Source organism: Hemicordylus capensis, chromosome 3, assembly GCF_027244095.1.
Source record: "Hemicordylus capensis ecotype Gifberg chromosome 3, rHemCap1.1.pri, whole genome shotgun sequence".
Lineage (NCBI taxonomy): Eukaryota > Metazoa > Chordata > Lepidosauria > Squamata > Cordylidae > Hemicordylus > Hemicordylus capensis.
The window spans coordinates 272,557,162-272,580,734 of NC_069659.1; the positions used below are offsets into that span (position 1 = coordinate 272,557,162).

General features: G+C 43.3%; 1 protein-coding gene across 2 annotated transcripts in view; it reads left to right on the forward strand.

Annotated features, from left to right (window-relative positions):
* The first annotated feature begins 724 nt into the window (after positions 1-724).
* The window catches only part of AFAP1L2 (actin filament associated protein 1 like 2), a 143,862-nt gene continuing 121,013 nt past the window's right edge, over positions 725-23,573 (forward strand). The window contains exon 1 of one of the 2 annotated variants that reach the window (XM_053312307.1): positions 725-1,025. In XM_053312307.1, coding sequence (XP_053168282.1) covers positions 1,010-1,025 — 16 coding nt within the window. In that variant the 5' untranslated portion in view covers positions 725-1,009. The remainder of the gene's footprint in view (positions 1,026-23,573) is intronic. The other variant, XM_053312308.1, reaches the window with a different exon arrangement.

The following is a 23,573-nucleotide window of genomic DNA, read 5'->3' on the forward strand; positions in this document are numbered from 1 at the left end:
CCACCTCCAGCCTCAAAGGAAGGATGCCTCTGAGTACCAGTTGCAGGGGAGTAATGGCAGGAGAGAGGGCACGCCCTCAACTCCTGCCTTTGGCTTCCAGCGGCATCTGGTGGGCCACTGTGCGAAACAGGATGCTGGACTAGATGGGCCTTGAGCCTGATCCAGCAGGGCTGTTCTTATGTACTATTAGGCAAGGGGAGACGGCTGCCTGGGAGTCCCCACACCTCAAGGGGCTGGCCCCCCAGAGGCAAGTCACATGACTATATATTGTGAAGTGTGTGTGTTTCAGCGAGGGGCCCATTTTAAAAATTTTGTCTCTGGGCCCACCGCAGCCTTGTTACGCCCCTGATGTGAAGAAGCTGCTGTTGTTTTTCAGCTCAATAGATGCATGCACCTACTTGTCTTCCGTCTGGAAATCCCTGTCGCGTCTCCTATTGCTGCTCCTTTTCATATTTCCTAGCTAGACTGTTTTTAGCGAGGGCGGCATCATTTCCAGCCCTACAGCTCAAAAAACCAAAACACATCCCGCTTTCGCTCGCTTCCTGTCGGCTGCATTGCTGTTAATTCTTATTTAGCACAGAGGAATCACAACTACCTTACATTCGCTCTTTCCTTTATATATAGAAAGACACGCTCCTGTCATGTTCAGATAAGTTCGAACTGATTTGCAGCAGACGGGGCGTAAATACAAGTTCTCGGCTGCAACAGAAGGAGCCACAGAGTCCCTCAGGCTTCCAAAACAAATCAGCAAGCTGTTTTCTTGAGTCCCGGTAGGTTCCAGCCGCTGACTGTGACCTCACGCAAGGGGCGGAGCTATGGGAGAAGAGAGCCAGCGACGAATTGCACAGTAAAACCCCAAAACCAGAGATTTTAGGAGGCAGATGTAGCCTTGAATTGGTGAGAAACGAGACGCATCCCACTGAGGATCTGTAAGAAGCGTGGGGAGCGCGTGGGAAATCCGAGCACCTCGCCCTATCCAGCGCGGAAAAAAAGAAAAAGAAATCCTAGGATGGATAAATATAAAGGTAAGGGAAGATGGTATGTTCGCTTTTCCTCCCGGCGTGGGAAAGGGGAAGTTTCGGTCCTCCAAAAGGATTGCTGCTAGTTAGTTTTCCCACGGTGGAGGAGATTCAGGGAACAGTTTCTTGGAGCCGCCTCATCAACCCGCAGTGTTTGTGGCTAGGCGTAATTCTGATTCTCCCAACACGTTGATCTCTTTAGTGTTTAATGGATGAGTTGGATTTTTCGAAGCAGATCTTTCCATAGGAAATCAATATTCAGGGTGGCATAATTTTCCGTCTAGACATGCTTTGTGATTATGTAGGGATAATGAGCAAGAATAGACAGGAATAATGCGAGTGGGTTTGTGTGTAGTTAATAACTAGCAGATAAAAAGCTGTGTGCTTGTGTCTCCCCCTCTTCATCCCCATCCGATTGGACGACTGGATTCTGATTTAGGTTTAGGTCTAGATTTTCGGACCTATCTGAAAAAGTGAGGACTGAGGTTTCTTAAACTCTGGTTTTAAAATTATAGAAACGCCTGGAATAATGTACTAATCATAATGCTCCCCCCACCTACCCCGCTCCCCTGAGGATTTGAATTCTGATACTGATGATGGACAAAGAAGTGGGGGGCGGAAAGACGGGAGAGGTGAGATTATAACACAATGCGCTTCTCTCTTGAAGGGAGTGAGCTAAATTGTGTTGTGTGGGGCGTGCCCTCCTTCTCCGAGTGATCATAGCAATGCTGTGTGTCCTCCCCGTCTGATGCCCTCAAACCTTCCTGTGACCTTTGGGCGAGGATCAAAAAGTGGAGAAATAACAGAGAGATCGCAGAAGATGAAACAATACTGGTTTGGCTGTGGTTGCATTAACAGGAAGCGAGGGGAGGGTGCCAGACGTGCACCTTATTATGCGTGCGCCGGACAAGCCAAGGGTCTGGCCTCAACACTCCCTCCTTCCCCTGGCGGGGGGGGGGGGGGGGGCGGGATTGCTCTAGCTTCAGAACAGATCAGCCGGCCCGGGGACATCTCTTTAATACTCTGCAGAAGCAAGCTTCAGTATTTTGCAGACCTTCCAGGTCTAGCCTGAATCCTCCCCAGTTAGCAAGACTAATTTGTGGGGAATCTATGAAAGGATAGGGAAGGAGTGGCTGGCGGTAATTTGGATGTGGGCGGGGTGGATCACTGGGTGGATCCTCCGTTTGCAATTAATAATTGAAGGCATTCGGCCTACTTAAGAAAGGGGAGCTCACTGCTTCATTGGAAAGGTTGCTTCTTTTTTCTGACTTGGCATGGGGACACATGGTGGTTCCCTAGTGATGAGGGAAGGACCCTTAGAAGCGTTTTTCTTTATGATGACTTTATATTCCTCATAGCGCAGGATTGTGAAGAGATTCTGCAGCTGAGCCCTGGCACACTGTGTCACACATTAAGCCCTGCAAGTGTTGGTTTTATATCCTGAACTTCATGAAGGTAATGGGATTGCGGGTGTGGCTCAGTGGAATCGTATCTGCTTTGCATGCAGGTGTTCTCATGTCCAATCCCTGGCATTTCAGGGAAAGACTTTTGCCTGCTGGTTCCAGTCCACGTATGCAATATTGAGCTAGATTAGAGCTGCACAACTTTGGCACTCCAGCTGTGGTTGGATTGCACCTCCCACAATCCCCAGCCACAGTGGCCAGTTCCACTGTGAACATCCCACCAGGGATGTTGGGAGAGTTCAACCACAGCCGGAGGACCAAAGTTGTGCATCCCTGAGACTCGATATAAAGTGGTTTCCTATGTTCCTAGAGAGCAGGAAGCTTTTGGTTCAAATCCATGCTGGTGTGTTTCCTAGAATATGGGGAACAACTATATCGGCAGGCATAGGAAGGTGCTGAAAGGCATCATCTCATACTGCCCGGGAGATGGTAATGGTAAACCACTCCTGTATTCTTCCAAGAAAACCACATGGCTCTGTGGTTGCCAGGAGTCAACACCGACTCGACGACAGCACAACCTTCCCTTCCCTATGTTCCTATGAGGGTTCTTCAGGATTAAAACTATGTTTCATTGTAAAGATACTACATTTATTACGTATTTATTATTTATTTATTCGATTTCTATACCGCCCTTCCAAAAATGGCTCAGGGCAGTTTACAAAGAGAAATAACAAACAAATAACTTGGCTCCCTGTCCCCAAAGGGCTCACATTCTAAAAAGAAACATAAGACACACACCAGCAACAGTCACTGGAAGTATTGTGCTGGGAGTGGATAGGGCCAGTTACTCTCCCCCTCCTAAATAAAGAGAATCACTATGGTAAAAGGTGCCTCTTTGCCCAGTTAGCAGGGTTTTAGTGGTTACCTTTGGTTCTGTCTATACATTTCTGAGCTAAATCACACTGGAATTAGAGGCCCATGTCTTCTGCATTCCTCCATTTGTCCAGGTGTGCTCATACCTGACAAGTATGCGGTGAAGGTGAAGATTTTGCCTTCCCATGGCAAGTATGTTCCGGAAATTAGTAATAAAAATAATGGCAGTGAACCACCAATCTTTCAGGATGGAGCTACTCAGCACTGAAAAATGAGAAGATCTACCATCTGCAGATAACTTTGCAGTGTGGGAGTTGGTTCAGCACTGTATCGCTCTGGAGTGCCACTCCTTGCTGTTTTCTTTTTGTGGCCAAGAGGAGGCATAACTTGTCTTGCAGGTGGCCTGGTGCACAATGAAAGTGAGGAATAGTTTGCTACACTGAAATATTCAAACCTTAAGAGCAGCATGTGTCAAAATTGGATCCCTCAGAGCTCCCAGTCAAAATTGTATCACTCAGAGCTGAGTAACTACAGGCCTGTCTCCAACCTTCCATGGCTGGGCAAGGTAATTGAGAGAGTAGTGGCCTCCCAGCTCCAGATAGTCTTGGAGGAAACTGATTATATAGACCCATTTCAAAATGACTTCCAGGCTGGCTATGAGATGGAGACTGCCTTGGTCGGCCTGATGGATGATCTGCAACTGGGAATTGACAGAGGAAGTGTGACTCTGTTGGTCCTTTTGGACCTCTTGGCGGCTTTCGATACTATCGACCATAGTATTCTTCTGGAGCATCTGAGGGGGTTGGGGGTGGGAGGCACTGCTCTGCAGTGGTTACGCTCCTATCTCTCGGGCAGGTTCCAGATGGTGTCCCTTGGAGACTGTTGTTCTTCAAAATCTGAACTTTTGTATGGTGTCCCTCAGGGCTCTGTATTGTTTCTGATGTTGTTTAACATCTACATGAAAACGCTGGGAGAGATCATCAGGAGATTTGGTGCTGGGTGCTATCAGTATGCTGATGACACCCAAATTTATTTCTCCATGTCAGCATCATTGGGAGAGGGCATAACCTCCCTAAATGCCTGCCCGGAGTCGGTAATGGACTGGATGAGGGATAACAAACTTAGACTGAATCCAGATAAGACGGAAGTACTCATTGTGCGGGGTCAGAACTCAAGAGCCGATTTTAATCTGCCTGTTCTGGATGGGGTCACACTTCCCCAGAAGGAACAGGTACGCAGTCTGGGGGTGCTTCTGGATCCAAGTCTATCCTTGGTGTCCCAGGTTGAGGCGGTAGCCAGAAGTGCCTTCTATCAGCTTCGGCTGATATGCCAGCTGTGTCCGTTTCTTGAGATAGATGACCTCAAAACCATGGAAAATCTTCTGGTAACCTTCAGACTGGATTACTGCAATGCGCTCTATGTGGGGCTGCCCTTGTACATAGTCCGGAAACTACAGTTGGTCAAGAATGCAGCAGCCAGGCTGGTCTCTGGGTCATCTAGGAGAGACCATATTACTCCCATATTGAAGGAGTTACACTGGCTGCCGATATGTTTCTGGGCAAAGTACAAGGTGTTGGGATAACCTCTAAAGCCCTAAACAGCTTGGGCCCTGGGTATTTAAGAGAACGTCTTCTTAGTCATGAACCCCACCGCCCATTGAGATCATCAGGAGAGGTCCGTCTGCAGTTACCACTGGCTCGTCTGGTGGCTACTCAGGGTTGGGCCTTTTCCGTTGCTGCCGTGAGGCTTTGGAATGCGCTCCCTAGTGAAATAAGAGCCTCCCCATCTCTGACAACTTTTAAAAAGTCTTTAATGACGCATCTGTTCACCCAGGCTTTTAACTGATACTGTTTTGATTGTGTTTAATGTTGTTTTTAGAATGTTGTTTTAAAATTTTAAATTGTCTTTTAAATTTCTTGTTTTTAAATTTCTTGTTTTTGTTTTTACTTTTGTTTTTATTTTGTTGTAAACCGCCCCGAGACGTAAGTTTTGGGCGGTATACAAATATGTTAAATAAGTAAATAAATAAATAAAGTTGCTTAGGAAAGTACCCAATGGCTTTGAATCTTTTCTTTTTAAGCTTCAAGGTCTTAAAAGCAGTGCTGGTATTCTACTTTGAAGTAGAATCTTTGTTTTCACAATCCTGGGAGATCCTTTTCTACAGTGCCTGATTATATCAGAAAGTAGCTCTATACTCCTTTAGTAAAGGCATGCTATGAACAGAGAACTGCATTCTTCTGAAAACTTGTGTTTCAAGAAAGAGCAGAAGCTGTCACAGGAACAGCTGGCAAAGCAAGTCACTGGGGACATATGAAGGTTCCTTATGCTGAGCCAGATTATAGCTCAGTATTGTCTACACTGACTGACTGCAGCTTTCCAGGGTCTCAGATAGGGTTCATTCATCACTGTACCTGGAGGTGAAGGTAGGAAGAACAAGAGCAAGCACTGGCAGAAGCACCAGGAGGGGTGTGTGGGTCAGTGCATAAAGCATTCTATTCACAAATCCCTGACCATTTTGTAGGCGGGGGGAAAGAGGGTTTTTGGGGAGACCGCCGCCTCTTTTTTTCATTTAATTGTGCTCTTTAGGAATGACCAAAAAGCACACAGAGAAGCTTTCTTGATAGCTCAGTCGACAGTTCCTTCTCTTGGAATCTTGTCTGGGCCTGAGACTCTTTTACATTTTTAATTATACACAAATAGAAAACATGAGAAATTCAAGTACTGTATCACATTCCTATGAAATATGTTCTGTGAGGAAAAGAGACATTGTGTGTCCATGAAATTATTGAATTTCTCTTGCAAATCAAATCTGTAAGGTCCATTTTAGCAACATGTAAAGTTTATCTCAACTATTTTGTGATTGAAAGTATACCCGAGGGCTTTCATTATTCAGTGAGAAATAATATGAGTACCTTTCAAACCTCTTTGCAAAACAATACCTGTTCTTTTGAAGCTGGCTTGTGTATGGTGATAAGGTAAAGTTAATCATTAGTTGCAAAATATAGCTGCTGTTTTGTCCTTTCACTGCTTTAATTTGATTATAATTTGTATTTTAGGGTTGCATTTTTATGTTTAATCTGTTGTTGTTCACCCTGATCTTTCAGGATGAGGCATACTGTGAATTCAAATAAATCAGTGTATAATTTCCAGCTGCTTTCAGACTGATGTAATGTTTAGCCTGCACAGGATGGTTTTAGGGATAAGTTCTCATGGAATTGTTGGTACTGATTTTGCAACTTTCTCAGAGAATAATTTGTGAATTGAGGCTGAATTATTTGATAGGTAATGAGATTGATCACCTTTTGAAAGTTTTATGGCTGAGTTATTTCAATGAAAAGTTTGCATAAGTATATATGCCCCAGAATCGTTTTCACAGTAATTATGTCTATTCAGAATATTATAGTGGCACAACTATATCACAACCTCCCACAATTGGTAGCTGGCTAGAGCCACAAGGAGGAAGCCTTGAAGCAGACCTACACAACTAACTATACATTCAAAGCCACCTTAGGGCCTACTTTGTGGTGATGATAGTAGCAACAAAAGCATACTTCTCCAGCATACTACTTATCAGTGGGGCTTTTCTAAGTGATCAGGCAGCTCTTGTCTTCTTGCCCAGAAGAACAACTGGAAACCTCAGTTGTCTGCTGTGTCCAATTTCTAGTACATTTTGTAAACTCTAAGTTCTATTTCGCATTAATATTTTGCAAAATTTGAGCCATTTTTGGAAGGGTGGTATAGAAATCGAATAAATAAAATTGCTCACATCCATTCCAATTTGATGTGATTGTTATGATAGAATCAGAGTTGAATGTGGACAATGTACCATGTGTTCCAATTGTAATGGATACCTTTCAGATTATTTTGCATTTGGATGTTTGAAGCCAACTACCTGAGTCCTGAGGCTTTCCTATCTTGTCTTACTAAGGTGATCAGAGAGCTATTACCTGTCTGGGTCTTAGAAGTTGTGAATATATCTCTGGGGCAGGGTGTGGGCCCCACTACCCAGCTTAATATTTACGTATTTAAGAGCCAGTTTCTAAGTTGCCTTTCCTGGGCAAGGTATTAGAGCATGTAGTGGTCAAGTAGTCCTTGATTATGCTGATTATTGAAATTCTTCCTAGTTTGGTTTTAAAACTGGTTTGTGGACTGAATCTACCGTGGTTGCAGTGTTCTCTCTAATTTTTTTCATCTGTGTGCGGAATGAGTTTTGTTCTGGGTGGCAGTATCAAGGCAGTGTGTATGCACATGCATTCAGAATGGGGCCTTCCTGATTCAACCTGAGTGGGATCTAAAATTAACTGAGTGGACATCAAAAAACTTGTGAGTGTGCGCACGTGCGCACGCCTTAGAGCGAACATTGCTTGGTTGTCATGGTAGATAACCTTCACCAGAAGATGATATGAGAGTATGATCCTGTTGATTCTTATAAAAACAGCCTGGCTGGATCAGGCCCAAGGCCTATCTAGTCCAGCATCTGGTTTCACAAAGTAGCCCACTAGATGCCTCTGGGAAGCCCACAGGCAACAGCCTTCTCTCTTGCTGTTGCTCCCCTGCAACTGATATTCAGAGGCATCATGGCTCTGAGGCTGGAGGTGGCCCATAGACACCAGACTGTCCTCCATGAATTTGTCTAAGCCTCTTTAAAAGCCATCTAGGCTGGTGGCTGTCACCATACCTTGTGGCTGAGAATTCCATAGATAACTATGCACTGTGTGAAAAAGTACTTCCTTTTGTTGGTCCTAAAGTTCCTGACCTTCAGTTTCATGGGATGACCCCTGGTTCTAGTGTTGAGAGAGAGGGAGAAAATTTTCTTTCTCTGCCACTCTGTCAACGCCATGCATAATTTTATACACCTCTATCATGTTTCCCCATAGTCACCTTTTTTCTAAATTAAAGAGCCCCAAATGCTGTAGCCTTGCTTCCTGGAGCATTCCACAGTTTTTGATGTAATCAACCATGTTGTTGTAGTTGTTGTTATTTGTTAACCATATTATTAGCACTCTGGGACTCTTGTCACCATAAGACTCCTGGAGGGTTGTACCCAGAAGATGGTACTGAATACTACGGCTCCAACTTGTGGCCTTTAACCCAAGGTGTACCTTAGGTTTCCAATTTGTTCTGCATGCTTTTAAGCACCTACATGAAGCTGATGGGTGGAGGTCATCCAGACTCGAGAGGAATGGGCTGTCACCAGAATGTGGATTACATCCAACTCTTCCTCTCATCTCCCTCAACTACTACTACAAATATTTATATACCACTCTACAACCAAAGTTCTCAAAGCGGTTTACATAGAAAAATAAATTACATAAATAAAATGATCCCATGTCCCCACAGGGCTCACAATCTAAACAAAAAACAAAAACAAAAACACAACATAAGGCAGATACCAGCAACAGCCACTGGAGGGATGCTGTGCTTGGGTTGGATTCGGCCAGTTGCCCTCCCACTGCTAAATATAAGAGAATAACCCCTTCAAAAGGCGTCTCTTTGCTCAGTTAGCAGGAGTGACTAGGCAATGGAAACCTTGAACCAGTGTCAGAGGGCAGATCTGGTTTAGGTAAGACAAACAAGCTGAAACTTCATCCAGACAAAATGGAAATATGTTTCATTTGAAATCCTGATGGTTTGGGTGATGGTGTGCTAACTGTTTTGGATGGAATTGCACGCTCCTTGAATGACCGGGTCTACAGTCTGGGAATGCTCCTGGACCAGCACAATCCATAGGTACTCAAGTATGTCTGCTGCCAGGAGTACTTTTTTAACAGCTTTGGCTGTACCTGGAAAAAGCAGATGTGATCTCACTCAAACATGGATTGCTCACATTCAGGCTGGACTACCGTAACATGCTATATGTGGGGCTGCCGTTGAAGATAGTTCAGATACTTCAACTGGTGTAAAATGCCAGTTGTACAGATGCTTATGGGGGCAAGGTGTCATGATCATGTGGCACCAGTCTTGTACCAACTGCATTGGTTGTCAGTTTGTTTCCAGGCTCAATTTAAAATTCTGGTCTTGGCCTTTACAACCCTGCATGGACTGGGGCGTGGATCTCTGACCTGCCTGATGCAAATTCAGTTGGCTGGTCCAAGAGACCAGAACTTGAGCTTTCTCTGTGGTGGTGCCTCATCTTTGAAATTTTCTTCCTGGGAATATCTATCAAGATGCTTTTCTGTCTTCTTTCAAGCAGGCAATGAAAACCTCCTCTTTCAAAAGGCTTGCAGTTGGTGGGTTTTAGTGGTGTTATAGTTGACTGATGCCTTTTGGTGGTTATTTTATATAGTGATTACTTGTTTTTATCTGTTTTATCTGGGAACTTTCCTAAAGGGCAGGTTATAAATAGGTCAAATAAATAAACCAACTTGTGAAAGCTGAAATTGAGAGATCCCCTGAGCACCACTGACTAGCTGCTTCTTGGGTGTGCTAATGGGGTAAGTCCCCATGACAGCATTGCCCTGTCACAGATGTTCTGCCTGTTTAAACATTAAATTTAGCAATATCTTTCCCCATTGTGGCACTGCAAGAGTCTATCAGCCACAGCATTAAATGATAAAATGCCAAGTTCCTTTGACTTGCTTCTTGCTTTCTGAGCCTTTAATTCTGAGAGCTAGAAATGTATTTTTCAAGCAATAAAGAAATGGGAGGCTTTCACACCTTGATGAAAAATCCACTGCAACCCAAAAGAAGTTCTCTGGGGGAAACTTAGGGTCTTGCTTTACTGCAACCAATGCTCCTTATTTGTAGCAGTGGGCTGTGCACCATCTGCTGCTTTCTGACCTGCATTAACACACACACACCTGCGTACTGAATATATTATGGGCACAATCAGTTTGACAGCACTGACGACTTTTTAAGGGGAGCCTGAAGCAGGGCAGGGAGGGGACTGGATTTCTTCTTACCTAAACAAGTGATTGATACTGACGATGTTGAAAATCTGCTAGACTAGGGGATGCCCTTGCAGACTCATCCAGATACTTTGTGATCATTTGTGAGCCCAGGATGCCAGATGCAAGGTTTTAAACCCTGGACAGCACCCTTTTGTGAATGCAGAACCCAATATAGCACACATACTGCTACACTCATCAGATCAAGATGGAAGACAACTTCCAATTTAAGTTAATTAGCTCACATTCTTCATATGAGTCTAGACACTTGACAAACATTTTCTTTCAGGGGAAAGAATGTTTATTATAGCTTTCTAGACTTGATTCTAGTTCAGTATCTATAAACAGGAGAGCTAACTTGCAAACAACTTCATACTAAGTCAAGACAACAAATCCCTGACTAGAAAAATATCTAAAGAATTATCTGAGTTGGATTTTGCTTGATGTTAAGAATGTCTGGCCAGGAGTTTGATAATATTATGGAATAAAATGAATGATTTTGGAATGGATAGGTGAGAAAAACTTAATCTTTAATAAGTATCTGTATTAATTATATAGACTGACTAACTTGTTAGACTTAACCCAGTGGTATAAATGTAATTTATAGGCTGGTTGAGAGACTCAAAATACCTCCATGTGAAACAGCCTGTTGGATATAGATGCACAGTGGAAGTAATATCTGCTTAATGCACCATGGCTCAGGCACCACTTCTTCAAGGAGAATCATATGAACACCAGCAGCACCCTTTTCAGGTGTTGAGCTTGCATATATTGCCACCGGGAAGCAGTGTCTGTAACTGGGGACAGATGATGCTTCCATCATACAGCTGTGACCCATGAGACGCTTTCATTTGGAAGAATTTAAAGCATCCGACATGGCCCTGTGTGACTTTTTAATGGATGCAATCATCAGCTATAAGTCTGAAGGATATTATGTGCACGCTCAAATAGGTTCTTTGAGTTTGCACTCTTGATTCATTAAAAGAAAGGTTGATGATCATTGCTTATCCTCTAACATCCTAGGATTTCTAAAAGAGATTATTTTGAGTTGCAAGAATGATGATGCAAGAAAAAGCAGAACTGTGCAACATAACATGCTCAGCTGGAATCCAAGGGTAGAAGTTTTTATTGGTTTGGTGACAAGCCACATCCTAGCTCCAGAATGGAGCCACAAGAGATGCTTCCAGACCATATCCTCTCCTGGGCCCATCAATCAAACCACTATGGTTTGGGTTTCCCTTTTCTTTTTGGAGGGGGGGCCGGTTTGTCTAGTCAGCCCTTAAAAGAGCCCACAGAATGTCAGCATGTTACTGTTGGTGGACAACTTTCCTGCTCCATCAGGATTGTTGGCTCAGTTGTTGCTTTGACAGATATGGATCAGAGAGAGTCTCTGGGAACAGTATCTATCCTTCTGTGCTACTACAGTAATCCATTCACTCACCTGCCCCTCTCACAATGTGAGGCAAAACTAAAGAACTATTTGCAAGGTATCTTGTGGGAGGGCTGGGAATGATCCCTACCTGGAATCCCGGAGAGCCACTACCAGTCATTGTAGACAGTGCTGAGCTAGATAGCCCAATGGCCTGACATAGGGATTGTAGTAAAGTGTATTTAATAGTGCTGTGGGGAGTGAAAGGTTAATAATAGAAAGAGGGGCGTATAAACCAGAAGATGTGTGATGGAGGAGAGGGGGTTAACTATAACATGGTGGGTTATTTCAGAAGCTCTTGATGTTGATTATTGTACAATAAAACTTAACGTCTGAAGAAGCGAGCTCTATTCTATTGTGAAGACTAGAGGATCTGGTAGTACAATTATAACAGGTACAGGGCAGTTTTCTATGTTCTTAAAGAGAAACTCCTGTTGCATCAGGGCACAATCACCATTTCCTATTGCTGTCTCTCTGCAATGGAACTACTTAAACAACCTTCCATTTTACAGATGGCATATAAAGCAATTTGCTCAAGGCAACTAGGAGGGCCTAGTTTTTATTATTATTATTTCTTGCTTACACAGTCAGACAGGTGTTAGACAGGTTTGTTTTATCCAGACATCGAGTCCTTCCCAAGAACCTGGGATGGCTGAATTTTATTGTCAATTGTTATAGATATTGTCGCAGAATATAGGCTGTTCCCAGTAAAGCTGCTTTTTGTAATTGGCTGATGGTGATTTCTGTGGCCCCTATGGTGTTGAAGTGCTCTTCGAGGTCTTTTGGAACTGCACCCAGGGCGCCAATTACCACTGGGATTATTTGGGTCTTTTTCTGCCACAGCCTTTCCATTTCAATTTGTAGATCTTTGTATTTTGTGATTTTTTTCTATTTCTTTTTCTTCTATTCTGCTATCCCCCTGGTACTGCTATGTCGATTATTTTGACTTGTTTTTCTTTCTTCTCAACTACAGTTATATCTGGTGTATTGTGTGGCAGATGTTTGTCTGTTTGTAGTCGGAAGTCCCATAATATTTTTACATCTTCATTTTCTTCAACTTTTTCAATTTTATGGTCCCACCAATTTTTGGCTACAGGTAGCTTGTATTTTTTGCAGATGTTCTAGTGTATCATCCCTGCTACTTTGTCATCCCTTTGTTTGTAGTCAGTCTATGCGATCTTTTTACAACAGCTGATTAGGTGGTCCACAGTTTCATCATCATCATCATCATCATCATCATTATCATCATTACATTTATATCCCGCTCTTCCTCCAAGGAGCCCAGAGTGGTGTACTACATACTTGAGTTTCTCCTCACAACAACCCTGTGAAGTAGGTTAGGCTGAGAGAGAAGTGACTGGCCCAGAGTCACCCAGCTAGTATCATGGCTGAATGGGGATTTGAACTCGGGTCTCCCCAGTCCTAGTCCAGCACTCTAACCACTACACCACGCTGGCTGGTTTTAGGCAGATTCTCTTTCTCTTTCTCACACACACATACACAACACCTGGCAGTCTAGGCTCACCCATTCTGCCTGATCATAGGGAAGTCACTTGCATCTAATTCCTTCTTTTGTGTACTGACTTCTCATAAAGTCCTCTGGTCCATGTTGTAGACCATGGAACTTTGGACAGAGAATCCTATATATCTACTCCTTCCTATTCCACCTGAAATATTTTGCTGGTTCCTATTATTAGCTCCTTTTATCTTAGTGAAAGGGTATCGGTGGTTGGCCAGGTCAAGTACCACTCAAAGCATCCACAAATGCATTTCCCAGTTCACCAGTGGCAAAGGCCTTCAGCCCGCTAGTGAGCAGGACACCCACTACCACACAGATCTCCTCACTAGAGATCTCATATCTACTACCAATTTTGAGAAGGTAAGAAGCACAGGAATCTCTTTTGAGCAGTAGGAGAGGGCTCCTGCTGTTTCTTACCCTCTTCATATCACAGTGCAAATGACAAAAGACCGGTATTTCTCCCAGAATCTTTGCCTCAGAAAAGGACCTGAGGGAAGAGAAGGCATTGGTGGTGACCAAAAATAATGGTTGGCTAATGAGCTAAGCCTAAATTTCTGGACCCCTGCACCACACTTACTAGAAAACCTAGCTGGTTAACTCCTGAATCCCTACAACCTGCCTTAGCACTAGAGGTATTGTGAATTGCCTGACAGACTCCTCCACCACTGCCTTCACCCAGAGGACCCTGTGTTGCCACGGTACATGTGTGTCTCTTGGTGAAGAGACTTGTGCAACAGCGCCTCATTCACTTGCCCTCCCCACTGGCCAGTGGGGACTCATCTCTCCATTGGCTGATGGGGACTGGGGACAGGAGAAGGAGGAACGAGAAGGAGGAACTGCTATGAAAGTATCTTGGCCAAGATACTCATACAACAGCTCCTCCCATGCCAATCCTCCATCAGACACCACAGCAATTTGTCTAGCTCAGGGCTGCTCATCTTTGGCCTTCCAGCTGTTTTTGGTCTACAACTCCCATAATCCCCAGCCACAGTGGACCATAGCCAGGGACTATGGGATTTGTATGCCAACACCTGCAGGAGAGCTGAAGTTGAGCAGCCCTGCTCTAGCTCATACCCTCCAAGGGAGGTCGGAATCCAAACCTAGACTCCTCTGATAATTCCTGTTTTGGGCATGGATCTAAGATTCCTAAGCAAAGATGCTGGGGCTTTGGGGAAAGCTTTAATCTGCAAATGGGATGGTGGAAGGAAATAGTGGTAGAGTGACTCAGCTGATCTGCAGCAGGCCCTCAGTAACTGCCCAAAGGTGCCACTTGCTGAAGTCAGCCCTGTGTGAATACAGTCGCTGCAAAAATTGATCTGAAGATGTTACGTGCCTGTGAAATTCAACATTTTCCTTGAAATATCAGGGGGGGTTTCTTGCCAGGTTCTATGCCTGAACATTTAAATTTTGTAATCTTCAAAATGGAGGAGTTAATATCAATACTGGGGGGGAAATCTTGGGTGGGGGATTGATCCTGTTGCCTAATAATGTTGATATATATATATATATATAGAGAGAGAGAGAGAGAGAGAGAGAGAGAGAGAGAGAGAGAGAGAGAGAGAGAGCACATTAGGTGCCTATGTGTTTGACATGAACTACTGATAATTTAATTTCACCATCAAGGAATTACATATCTTTTCAGCTTTTAGGAACATAAGAAGCTGCTTTACACCAAGTCAGACCATTGGTCCATCTAGCTCTGTGTTGTCTACACTGATTGGCAGCGGCTTTTTAAGGTTTCAGGCAGGAGCCTTTTCCAACCCTACCTGGAGATGCCAGGGATTGAACCTGAGACCTTCTGCATGCGAAACAGATGCTCTGCCACTGAGCTATGGCCCCATCCTCTTTGTCAATGTGGGAAAGCACTTTATTCATTTTTTATATTCTCAAATTAATCCCATATAGTAGATTAAACAGACAGCCCAATCTTAACCATATTTACTAGATTATTTCAGCATGGTTGCTAACTATGCAAATGACTGCCATGTATATGAGAAGGCCATGTGCGTGCTGCCGCCACACAAGGGCTGCTGGAGCACACAGGATGCTGGGTGGCACGCCTCTGCAGCAGGAAGCTGCATGGAGCAGTGGAGAAACAGGTAAGGACCTGCTGTCCTCACTTTTAAAGGCGTCATTTGCCACCCCATCTGGTGCCGCCCTCCACCATCTGGTGCCGCCCTCCACCTGAATTGGTTCAGCAGCCCCACAAGCTGATTCAGCTTCAAATCTTGATTTGTGCACATCCTTAATATTTACCTGGTTTAATTGCTTACTATTGCAGGCTGATATGTGCTGGCTTGCTAAAGACCAGCTAGTAAACTTAATGAGCAACTAATGACTGAACCAATAAGCTCTCAGTTGAGATCTGAACCCTAGTCCCCCACAGCCAAAACCAACCGACTCTCCACTAGATGCAAAAATAAAGTGATGCTTTTGCTGGTGGTACGTAAATTCTATTTGTGAAAGTGTGTAAGTTGAAAGGTGATCTAGTTAACTGGCTCCAATGGAAGCTTGCTTCCTAATCTAAAAAGCAGCCACAGAACCCCCTGGATCTGGATTGGGGTAATGATGGGGGCTAGGGACAAAGGGTTAAAGTCTCCGTTATTCACTGTCATCCCAACTAGTGTTTTCTATATCAGGGATTCCCAGATGTAGTTGACTACAACTCTCATAATCCCCAGCCAAAGGCCATTGCAGTTGGGGATGATGTGAGTTGTAGTTGTCAACATCTGGACATCCTTGTTGCAGGAAATGCTGGTCCCAAGACAGATCAGAGTCCCATACAACTGCTATTTAATTAAAGAAAGCAAACACGCAGGCCCCAATCCCACAATTGACATGTTGTCTAGTTTGGTCTTAAAATGTGCCTTGTGTAGGGTCAAACAAAGGGGATCAAAGGAGGAGGAGGAAAACCCTGGGATCATGAAAGTGTGCTGCAAAACAAAACAAGACAAGGGTGTGCACTTATCTAAGGAGGAAGCAAGGTGATTCATTTCATTGTCTAAAGATGCTCATGCAACTGGCATTTTATCTGCCTAGTTCGGAATGTTGAATAGTCATCTCTTATGTGCCAGATGCAGATAGCTGCAGTGCTAAGGAACAATAAAGGTTGTAGGTTGATAATAGTTTTCTGTTTCAGTTGAGCAAGTTGTTCTCTACAGGCATCTCATTCTCTGACACTACACTGTCCGGAAGTTAGCTGAGATGTAGACAGCATCAATAGATCAAGGATAAGCTAAGGAGAAACGGGCAGGATTCAGGGCAAGTCAGGACTGGGCAGGGCAGGGCAAGACAAAACAAAACAAAACTGAAATATAAGCTTCAGTTTGGAGGTGTAGCCAAAAAGCTCTTAAACAGGAGCTGCTGACCAGGCTGTGAGTATCCTGGTCACAGCCTAGAAACTTTTTTTTGCTGTGTCTTCCTGCTTTTTTTGCTGGGTCTGTGTGGTGGGAGGCTTGGAAGTACTTGGATGAGGGACCAAGGGGGATCTTCATGTAAATTGCTTTGGATCTGCAGTCCAATGCCCAGAGGCGTAACTATAGGGGGGGCAGGGGGGCACGTGCCCCGGGCGCCATCTTTTCTGGTCACGTGGGGGGCGCTGCCATGACCAATTTTTTTAAATTTTTTTTTAATTTTTTGTTAATACAAATGTTTCCTGCTCAGTGCAGCAGCGCTGCAGCAGTCAAGGGAGCACGTCGGTGCCCCCTTCCCCACGAGCGGTCCCTTCCGCGCCGCCTGCGCCCCCCCCCCCATTGCTTTGCTGGCGCCTGGCGGCAAGTCAGTGGCCTGGCTTGGCAGCGGCGGTGGGCACTTGTGAGGAAAAACCTAAGTATAATGTAGTATGTTGGGGCGGCGGAAGGGGGGCATCATTTCAGAGCTTGCCCCGGGCGCCATTTTCCCTAGTTACGCCTCTGCCAATGCCCACTTATCATGAAACACAGTAGGATTTTCTTCCAAGTCTATAGGATTGAGCTGCACATATTCTGAATGAAGAGTTGGATGTAACTATTGCAGACAGAAATAACAGAGAGTATTTAAATCTCTCTCTCTCTCTCTCTCTCTCTCTCTTTAATAGGGCTGTGCACAAGGGCCATTGATTGCATTTGGGAGTCAGAGTGAATTAATAGGAGAAGAAGAGAATGCACAGCTCCATAGTCATTGCTGTGATACCATGTTTATTTGTATGAATGTCCATACAAATGACACACATCAAAATGGGTACTTTAGGGAGAACAACGCAAAAAAGAACCCCAAGTGAAAACTCTCAATTCAAATATATAAATAGATAGCTTAGATTATAAGAAACCACAATTTAATCAGATAGAAGTATAGGATAATAGCTCTTCATTAATATCAAAATATTGATTCCAAATACTAAAAGTCCTATCAAATATTCACATGTTAAAAATATACATTAAAACATGCATAAATACATAAAGTCTCTAAACAAAAAAAGTCCAAAGGTTATATTTTTGGGTGTGCCATGATCCATGCAGTCAAAATCCACAAATAGACTTTACACAGATTCCCCAGACGTATCTAAAGTTTCCATTAGAAAATACCAACAAATGCTTGGAGGTGTTTCCAATGATATTTTATAAGGGGGCAAAATCCATATGAAAGCAGTAGCAGTTCTGAAGAGATGTATCTAATAAGATGTATCTAATGTATCTCTTAGATACATCTAAAGAGATGTATCTAAGAGATGTATCTAATCTAAAAACTATACCAGACACGTTTCAGCTGTACAGCCTTCCTCAGTGGTGTTATTTAGAAAGTACAATGCAGTTGAGTATAGACCGTCTGTCGTTCTTGTATCCTCCATTTTGGGATGGACACTTTAGAGATGTCTATGGAATTTGTGCATGGATTGGGGAACAACCCAAAATATAACCCTTGGACTTTTAAAAGAGACTTTGTTTATATATTTATGCACGTTTTTAATGTATGTTTTTAACCTGTGAATATTTGATGGGACTTTTAGTATTTGGGATCAATATTTTGATATTAATGCAAGTATATTATCGTATCCTTATATCTAATTAAATTGTGCTGTCTTATGATCTAAGCTATTTATATATTTGAATTGAGTGTTTTCAATTGGGGTTCTTTTTTGCATTATTCATTTCTTTGTGAACCTCCCAAAAAGGTTTTTGTTTCATTGTGCTTAAGGGAGAAACCTGGAGAAGCCACATGCATTTTCATGTTTGCTTATGCATTGTGGCCATTTTCATAGAAACCAGTTGTGTCAGCAGCTGGTGACAGCAGAGAATTTCAAAGATCCAAATCTTTTCAAGTGCTGCTTCAGGGGTTTGAGTCCAAGAACTGAGCAACCCAGTTTAGGTTGCTTATGGTCTTTGCTGGAGTGGAATGCATGATCCTAGTAATCCAAAGGATTGAACTGTTTGGTCCCTTTCTTTCAAAACAGCTGTTGCTCAAGAAAAATCTTATCATAGGCTATTAGTGCTGGCTTGAGAAAGCCTGGTTTATTGTCTAGGATGAGGTTTTAACAGTAGATTACAGCCACAATTTGTGGAAGTAAGGGGCCTGCTGAGTATCTGAATCTGCGGTTACATTTGAAGTCACTGAGGGAAAGCATGGGAAAACTGTGAGTGTTTGGTCTAATGTTCCAAACATCAAGGGTCAGTGATTACTGAAATATCTTCCACACCCCTCACTGACCTATTGCCTTCATGGGCAGGATTCCACTGAAAGCACAACTGATGATGGTTTGGTGAATGGCAATACAATAATGCTATCCAGTTACAAACAACTAAGTCTAGAGGCAAATATCCTTGTATTATGGGATCAGACTGTGATTCACATGAAGCAGACGTACTATGCCTCTTGTGCTGAAGTCAGAAGTCTTGTTTTAAAAAAAATTATTGCTTTCGACAATTATTTTGCCATTTGTTTTTGCATATATATCCTTAGGGCAGCAACTTAGTGTATATCTTGCAAATCCCCATTCACACATGATACTAGCTGGGTGACTCTGGGCCAGTCACTTCTCTCTCAGCCTAACCTACTTCACAGGGTTGTTGTGAGGAGAAACCTAAGTATGTAGTACACCGCTCTGGACTCTTTGGAGGAAGAGCGGGATATAAAATGAAAAAATAAAATAAATAAATAATACTAAGTACTGGATAGTGGAACATCTATCCTAGAAAACCTAACATTAAATATTGAACAGTCACAAATAACTTTAATGGAATATACTTATGAGGTTCACTGGATACACGGAGTACTTCACTATATTCTCAAAGAGCAAGTTTTCTCAACAGTATTCAGACACACCTGAGGGGGGTATATAAGCTTGCTAACTTGACCTGCTGTTGCTTGCAGATCAGATGGGCTTGTTTCCAATCTTACTCTTAATACATGCATAAAGGTTAATATATCTTCAGATGGTCACCCAAGATGAACAAAGGTTATAATATGGCAGCCATAAGACAGAGAATGAGTAGATTGTTTCAAATTTAGTCACTGCCAGTCTAGCTAAATGTAAACAGGAACCTGATCTAATGGGTTGGGGAAGTCTAAGACTGCTGGATGTTGTGACAGCTACACCCTTGCTCCAACCTGACTTTCCCTTTCTGTTGCCACAGAAACTGGTATGCTTTGAACTGACCAATGGAGGAAAACAAAAGACACCTAAACAGCTGGAGACAGGCTTTGACCTCATTCTGAAAGTATCTGCTACAACCCTCAGACCAAAAGTCTTACAGATTCATGCTAAAACAGCTGGCTTTCTGGCTGGTAGAAACAAGACTGCTATATAATTGCTACTGCCTATTTCTCTGCAGTCTGTAAGCACTTTTGTAATTGGGAACCTTTCTCTCCTGGAAGATTTCATGGAGCCATTTGCAACTTTCCAGCAGTTCATTGATTAATTCAGTGTAGGACATGACTGACCCATCTTTGGCATTCTCTGATGATTCCAAAGTTACAAGAGTGTTTTAGTGCAATAGAACTCTTGTATTTCTTTGCTTCATGTCTGTAACTTTTATCTTGGTTTTAGTTAGTACATAGAATATATACTGTATGTGTGTATAGCCGTTCACAGTCTCTTTCATGCTTGTAAAAACCCAAGATTTTATTGCACACAATGTGCATTGGGATTATCTTAGAGTTCATGTGTTCTGCTTGTGGAGACTACTGTATATCTGGATAAAGCACCAACAGGAACACACCAGCAAGTTCTCCTCTGTGCTACCATGCTCTTTAGTCTCCATGTACACAGTAAGGTTGTGCACATGACCCTAACTGCTGGCAGGCTAGAGGGCAGGCCCTGTGCCCTTGCGCCCTTAAACCCAGATTAAAGCCTGGTGTAAATTCCCGGGCTTGGGGCCAAGACAGGGCTCGATTCTAGTGCTTCACACAGGCTTGTGTGAACAGCCTCACTGTTTCTCTGCAGAGACAAATGCTGCACTCAGGGGGAAAGCCTCCTTGTGATTGAGAATGGTGGGTAGCCAGCGTTGCCAATCACAGGGAGGATCTCCTCCTGAGTGCAGTGTTTGTCTCTTCAGACAAACACTCTATCCATGGGGAATATGGTTATTTGGTGCAGGAGACAGAGCTTGCTGGAACACTCCCATTGGTGCTGTATCAAAGTGCGGCCGCCATGGTCTGAGAACGCATCTTCCACACATCATCTAGCCACTTTGCATCATTCTGTGTCTTTATCATGCTCTAGGGCTACTATTGCACTACATCATGATAAAGAAACATAAGTTGAAGACCTGGCTTTGCAAAGCAGAGGAAGGGGTCACATTTGTCGCTCTCTTCCTCCCAGTTTTCCCATTTCTTGGATATAGGGCCCTGCTGTTCAACGAAGGCCAAGCTTTGCCAGGGATGGATGTATATGTCCCCACACAAAATGTATATGTCCCCACACAAAAGACTGCTTATTGACCTGATGAGGTGTGCCTTTCTACTCTCTCTGGATGTGCTTGAGTGTTGAAGGAAATCATAAGGAAGATACAGGAATTGGTGTGGAATGGGGAGGAGCGGAAACAGGGAAAAGATGAGGGAGAATGGAGAGGACGAGAGTGAGATAAATTCAAGGCAGAAGGGGTCTTCCTGATTCCCATAAATGCCTACCTGTCCTGTGGGTGAAAGTTCTCAGGCAATCATCTCATATCTATATATGAGCCAGTTTTTCACATCTGTATCTTTGCTATGCTGAACTTCAGCATGGCAGAAGTCGTGGAAGCAAAAAACTGAAGGTGGGTGAGACAGCTCACGGAGAGCAGAGTGCACAGAGCAGACCTGCTCTCCCTTAGAGTTTTCTCTTCACAGTGACAATGGCCTTGGAGTGCTCTGAGGTCAGTGGTGCTGGTGAGGTGCTTCTAGGTCAGGGCTGCACAATTTCATCCCTCCAGCTGATTTTGGATTACATCTCTCATCATCCTATTCCCCAGCCACAGTGGTCAATAGGAATGATGGGACTTGTAGTCCAGCATCTGCAGGAGGGCTGAAGTTTTTCAGCCCTGTTCTAGGTCAGAGCTGGGCAAATCTGGCCCTCCAGATGTTGTTGAACTACACCTCCCATCACCCCCAGCCACAATTTATGTGGCTGGAGATGATGGAAGTTGTAGTCCAACAACATCTGGTGGGCCAAGTTTGCCCAGCCCTGCTCTAGATAGTCCTGAGCCTGGAGGGGTCGGAAATCAAAGAGGTTGAAGTGCGAGGGGGCAGGGTTGAGCAATGGAAGGGGAAACAAATCCTTTCAAGCATTTCTTCCTGCCCTGCAGATCAAATGGAGAGGGCTATTTCTTTATGTAAATCTAAAAGAAGCTATTCTGCCTCTATGTATTGATTGTACAGAATCACAACTTGTCTGAATTCATTTGTTTGCATTTTGAGTTCTGCATGTGTAGGCTTTTTGAAACTGAAATTTTGAGAGTTTCAAATCTTCTACCACAGGGTTTGAAAGTCTGAAATCTTGGCATTCTTAGTAAACTGGAAAGAACGTCAAGTATTTCTGGCCTCTGTAGACCTCTTACATATATTCAGTCTGTTGCCAAGTTCATCTCAGCTGGATTTTCCTCCTAATATGACAGGATTCTTTTAACCACTTATATTAAGTTTTCAAATACTGTGTACATCTGTACATTGTGTTTGAAAACTTAATTTAAGTGGTTAAAAAATACATGTGAAGCAGAAATACATGTAGAGCAGAAAGAAACCAACCAGAACTTGCACTGGCTCCGTAACTGTTCTTTGAAGCAGTAGCGTATTCAGCAGTGGTGTTCTCAGACAACTTCCAGCCACCTTCCATTGGGCAAGCAGCTTTGTTGGGTGCTATCCCCTAGAACCTCTAAAGCTCTGCATCCCCACTAATAAGAGGAAGACTCTCTGAGTAGACTTGCAACCTGACATAGAGGAACCACCACAATTTGGATTTTTTCACTGGTGCAGTGGCAATCAAAGTAATAATATGACATGTTTCAGATAGACATCAGATGCTTCCTAAAAAGCCAACAAATGAACATCAGTCATATTCTTGACTCATATCTGAGACATATCCAGAACCTGGGGAAGTTTGTGAGTTCATAATTATATCACTCCAAATATGGAACTTGATCTTGGATACAAATATTGAACATCTTGGAAGTGTGTATGTGTGTGTTTAAGAAATAACATTTCCATTTTTTAAGACTTCAAAGAGAGGCTTGTAAGTGTGAGAGCAATGCTGCCAGTCATGGGGGAGATTGAGGTGTGGTGTGGGGGGGGAAGGGAGAGGAAGAGGGAGATTCCACCCTTCAGTGGAGGTTCACAGTAAATAGGAAACCCATTATAAATTAAAAAAATCAAAAATCAAACAATAAAGCCCATATTAAAACAGTGATATAAAGGTAGCAACAGAATATGTTTAAATCTCATCAGAGTAAAACAAAGTTTACAAAATAAAAAGTATTTGCCTGATGCTGAAAAAAATTAATGTAGGTGCCATGCATGCTTCACAGGGGAGAGAAATCCATTAATGGGGTTCCATGATTGAGAAGGCCCTATGCAGCAGTTAGCCTTTCAGTGCTTTGCTTTATACAAACTGCAGAATTCATCTTCTTTGGCCAGAGCATAATACCTTGTATAACTTGGATTTATTTATTTATTTTTGGTCAGCACAGAATATGCACGACCTTAGATATATTGGAGTGTTCACACAATCCATTCAGTGTTCCCTCTAAAAGGAATTCCAAGATGTTGAACTTGGTCATAGGACTATGAACAGGACTATGAACTTCAACTCCCAGAATCCTCAAGCAAAAGCCTTTGCTGGTGGGGATTCTGGGAGTTGTAGTCAACAACATCTGGGAGTCCCTGTTAGAGGGAACACTGAATCCACTCATAATGCCTTCCCCAACTGAAATAAAATTTTTCTAACTGTCTTTCCTCCTTTTTGTGAATGAAACATAAGGAGAGGTTTAGTAATTATCA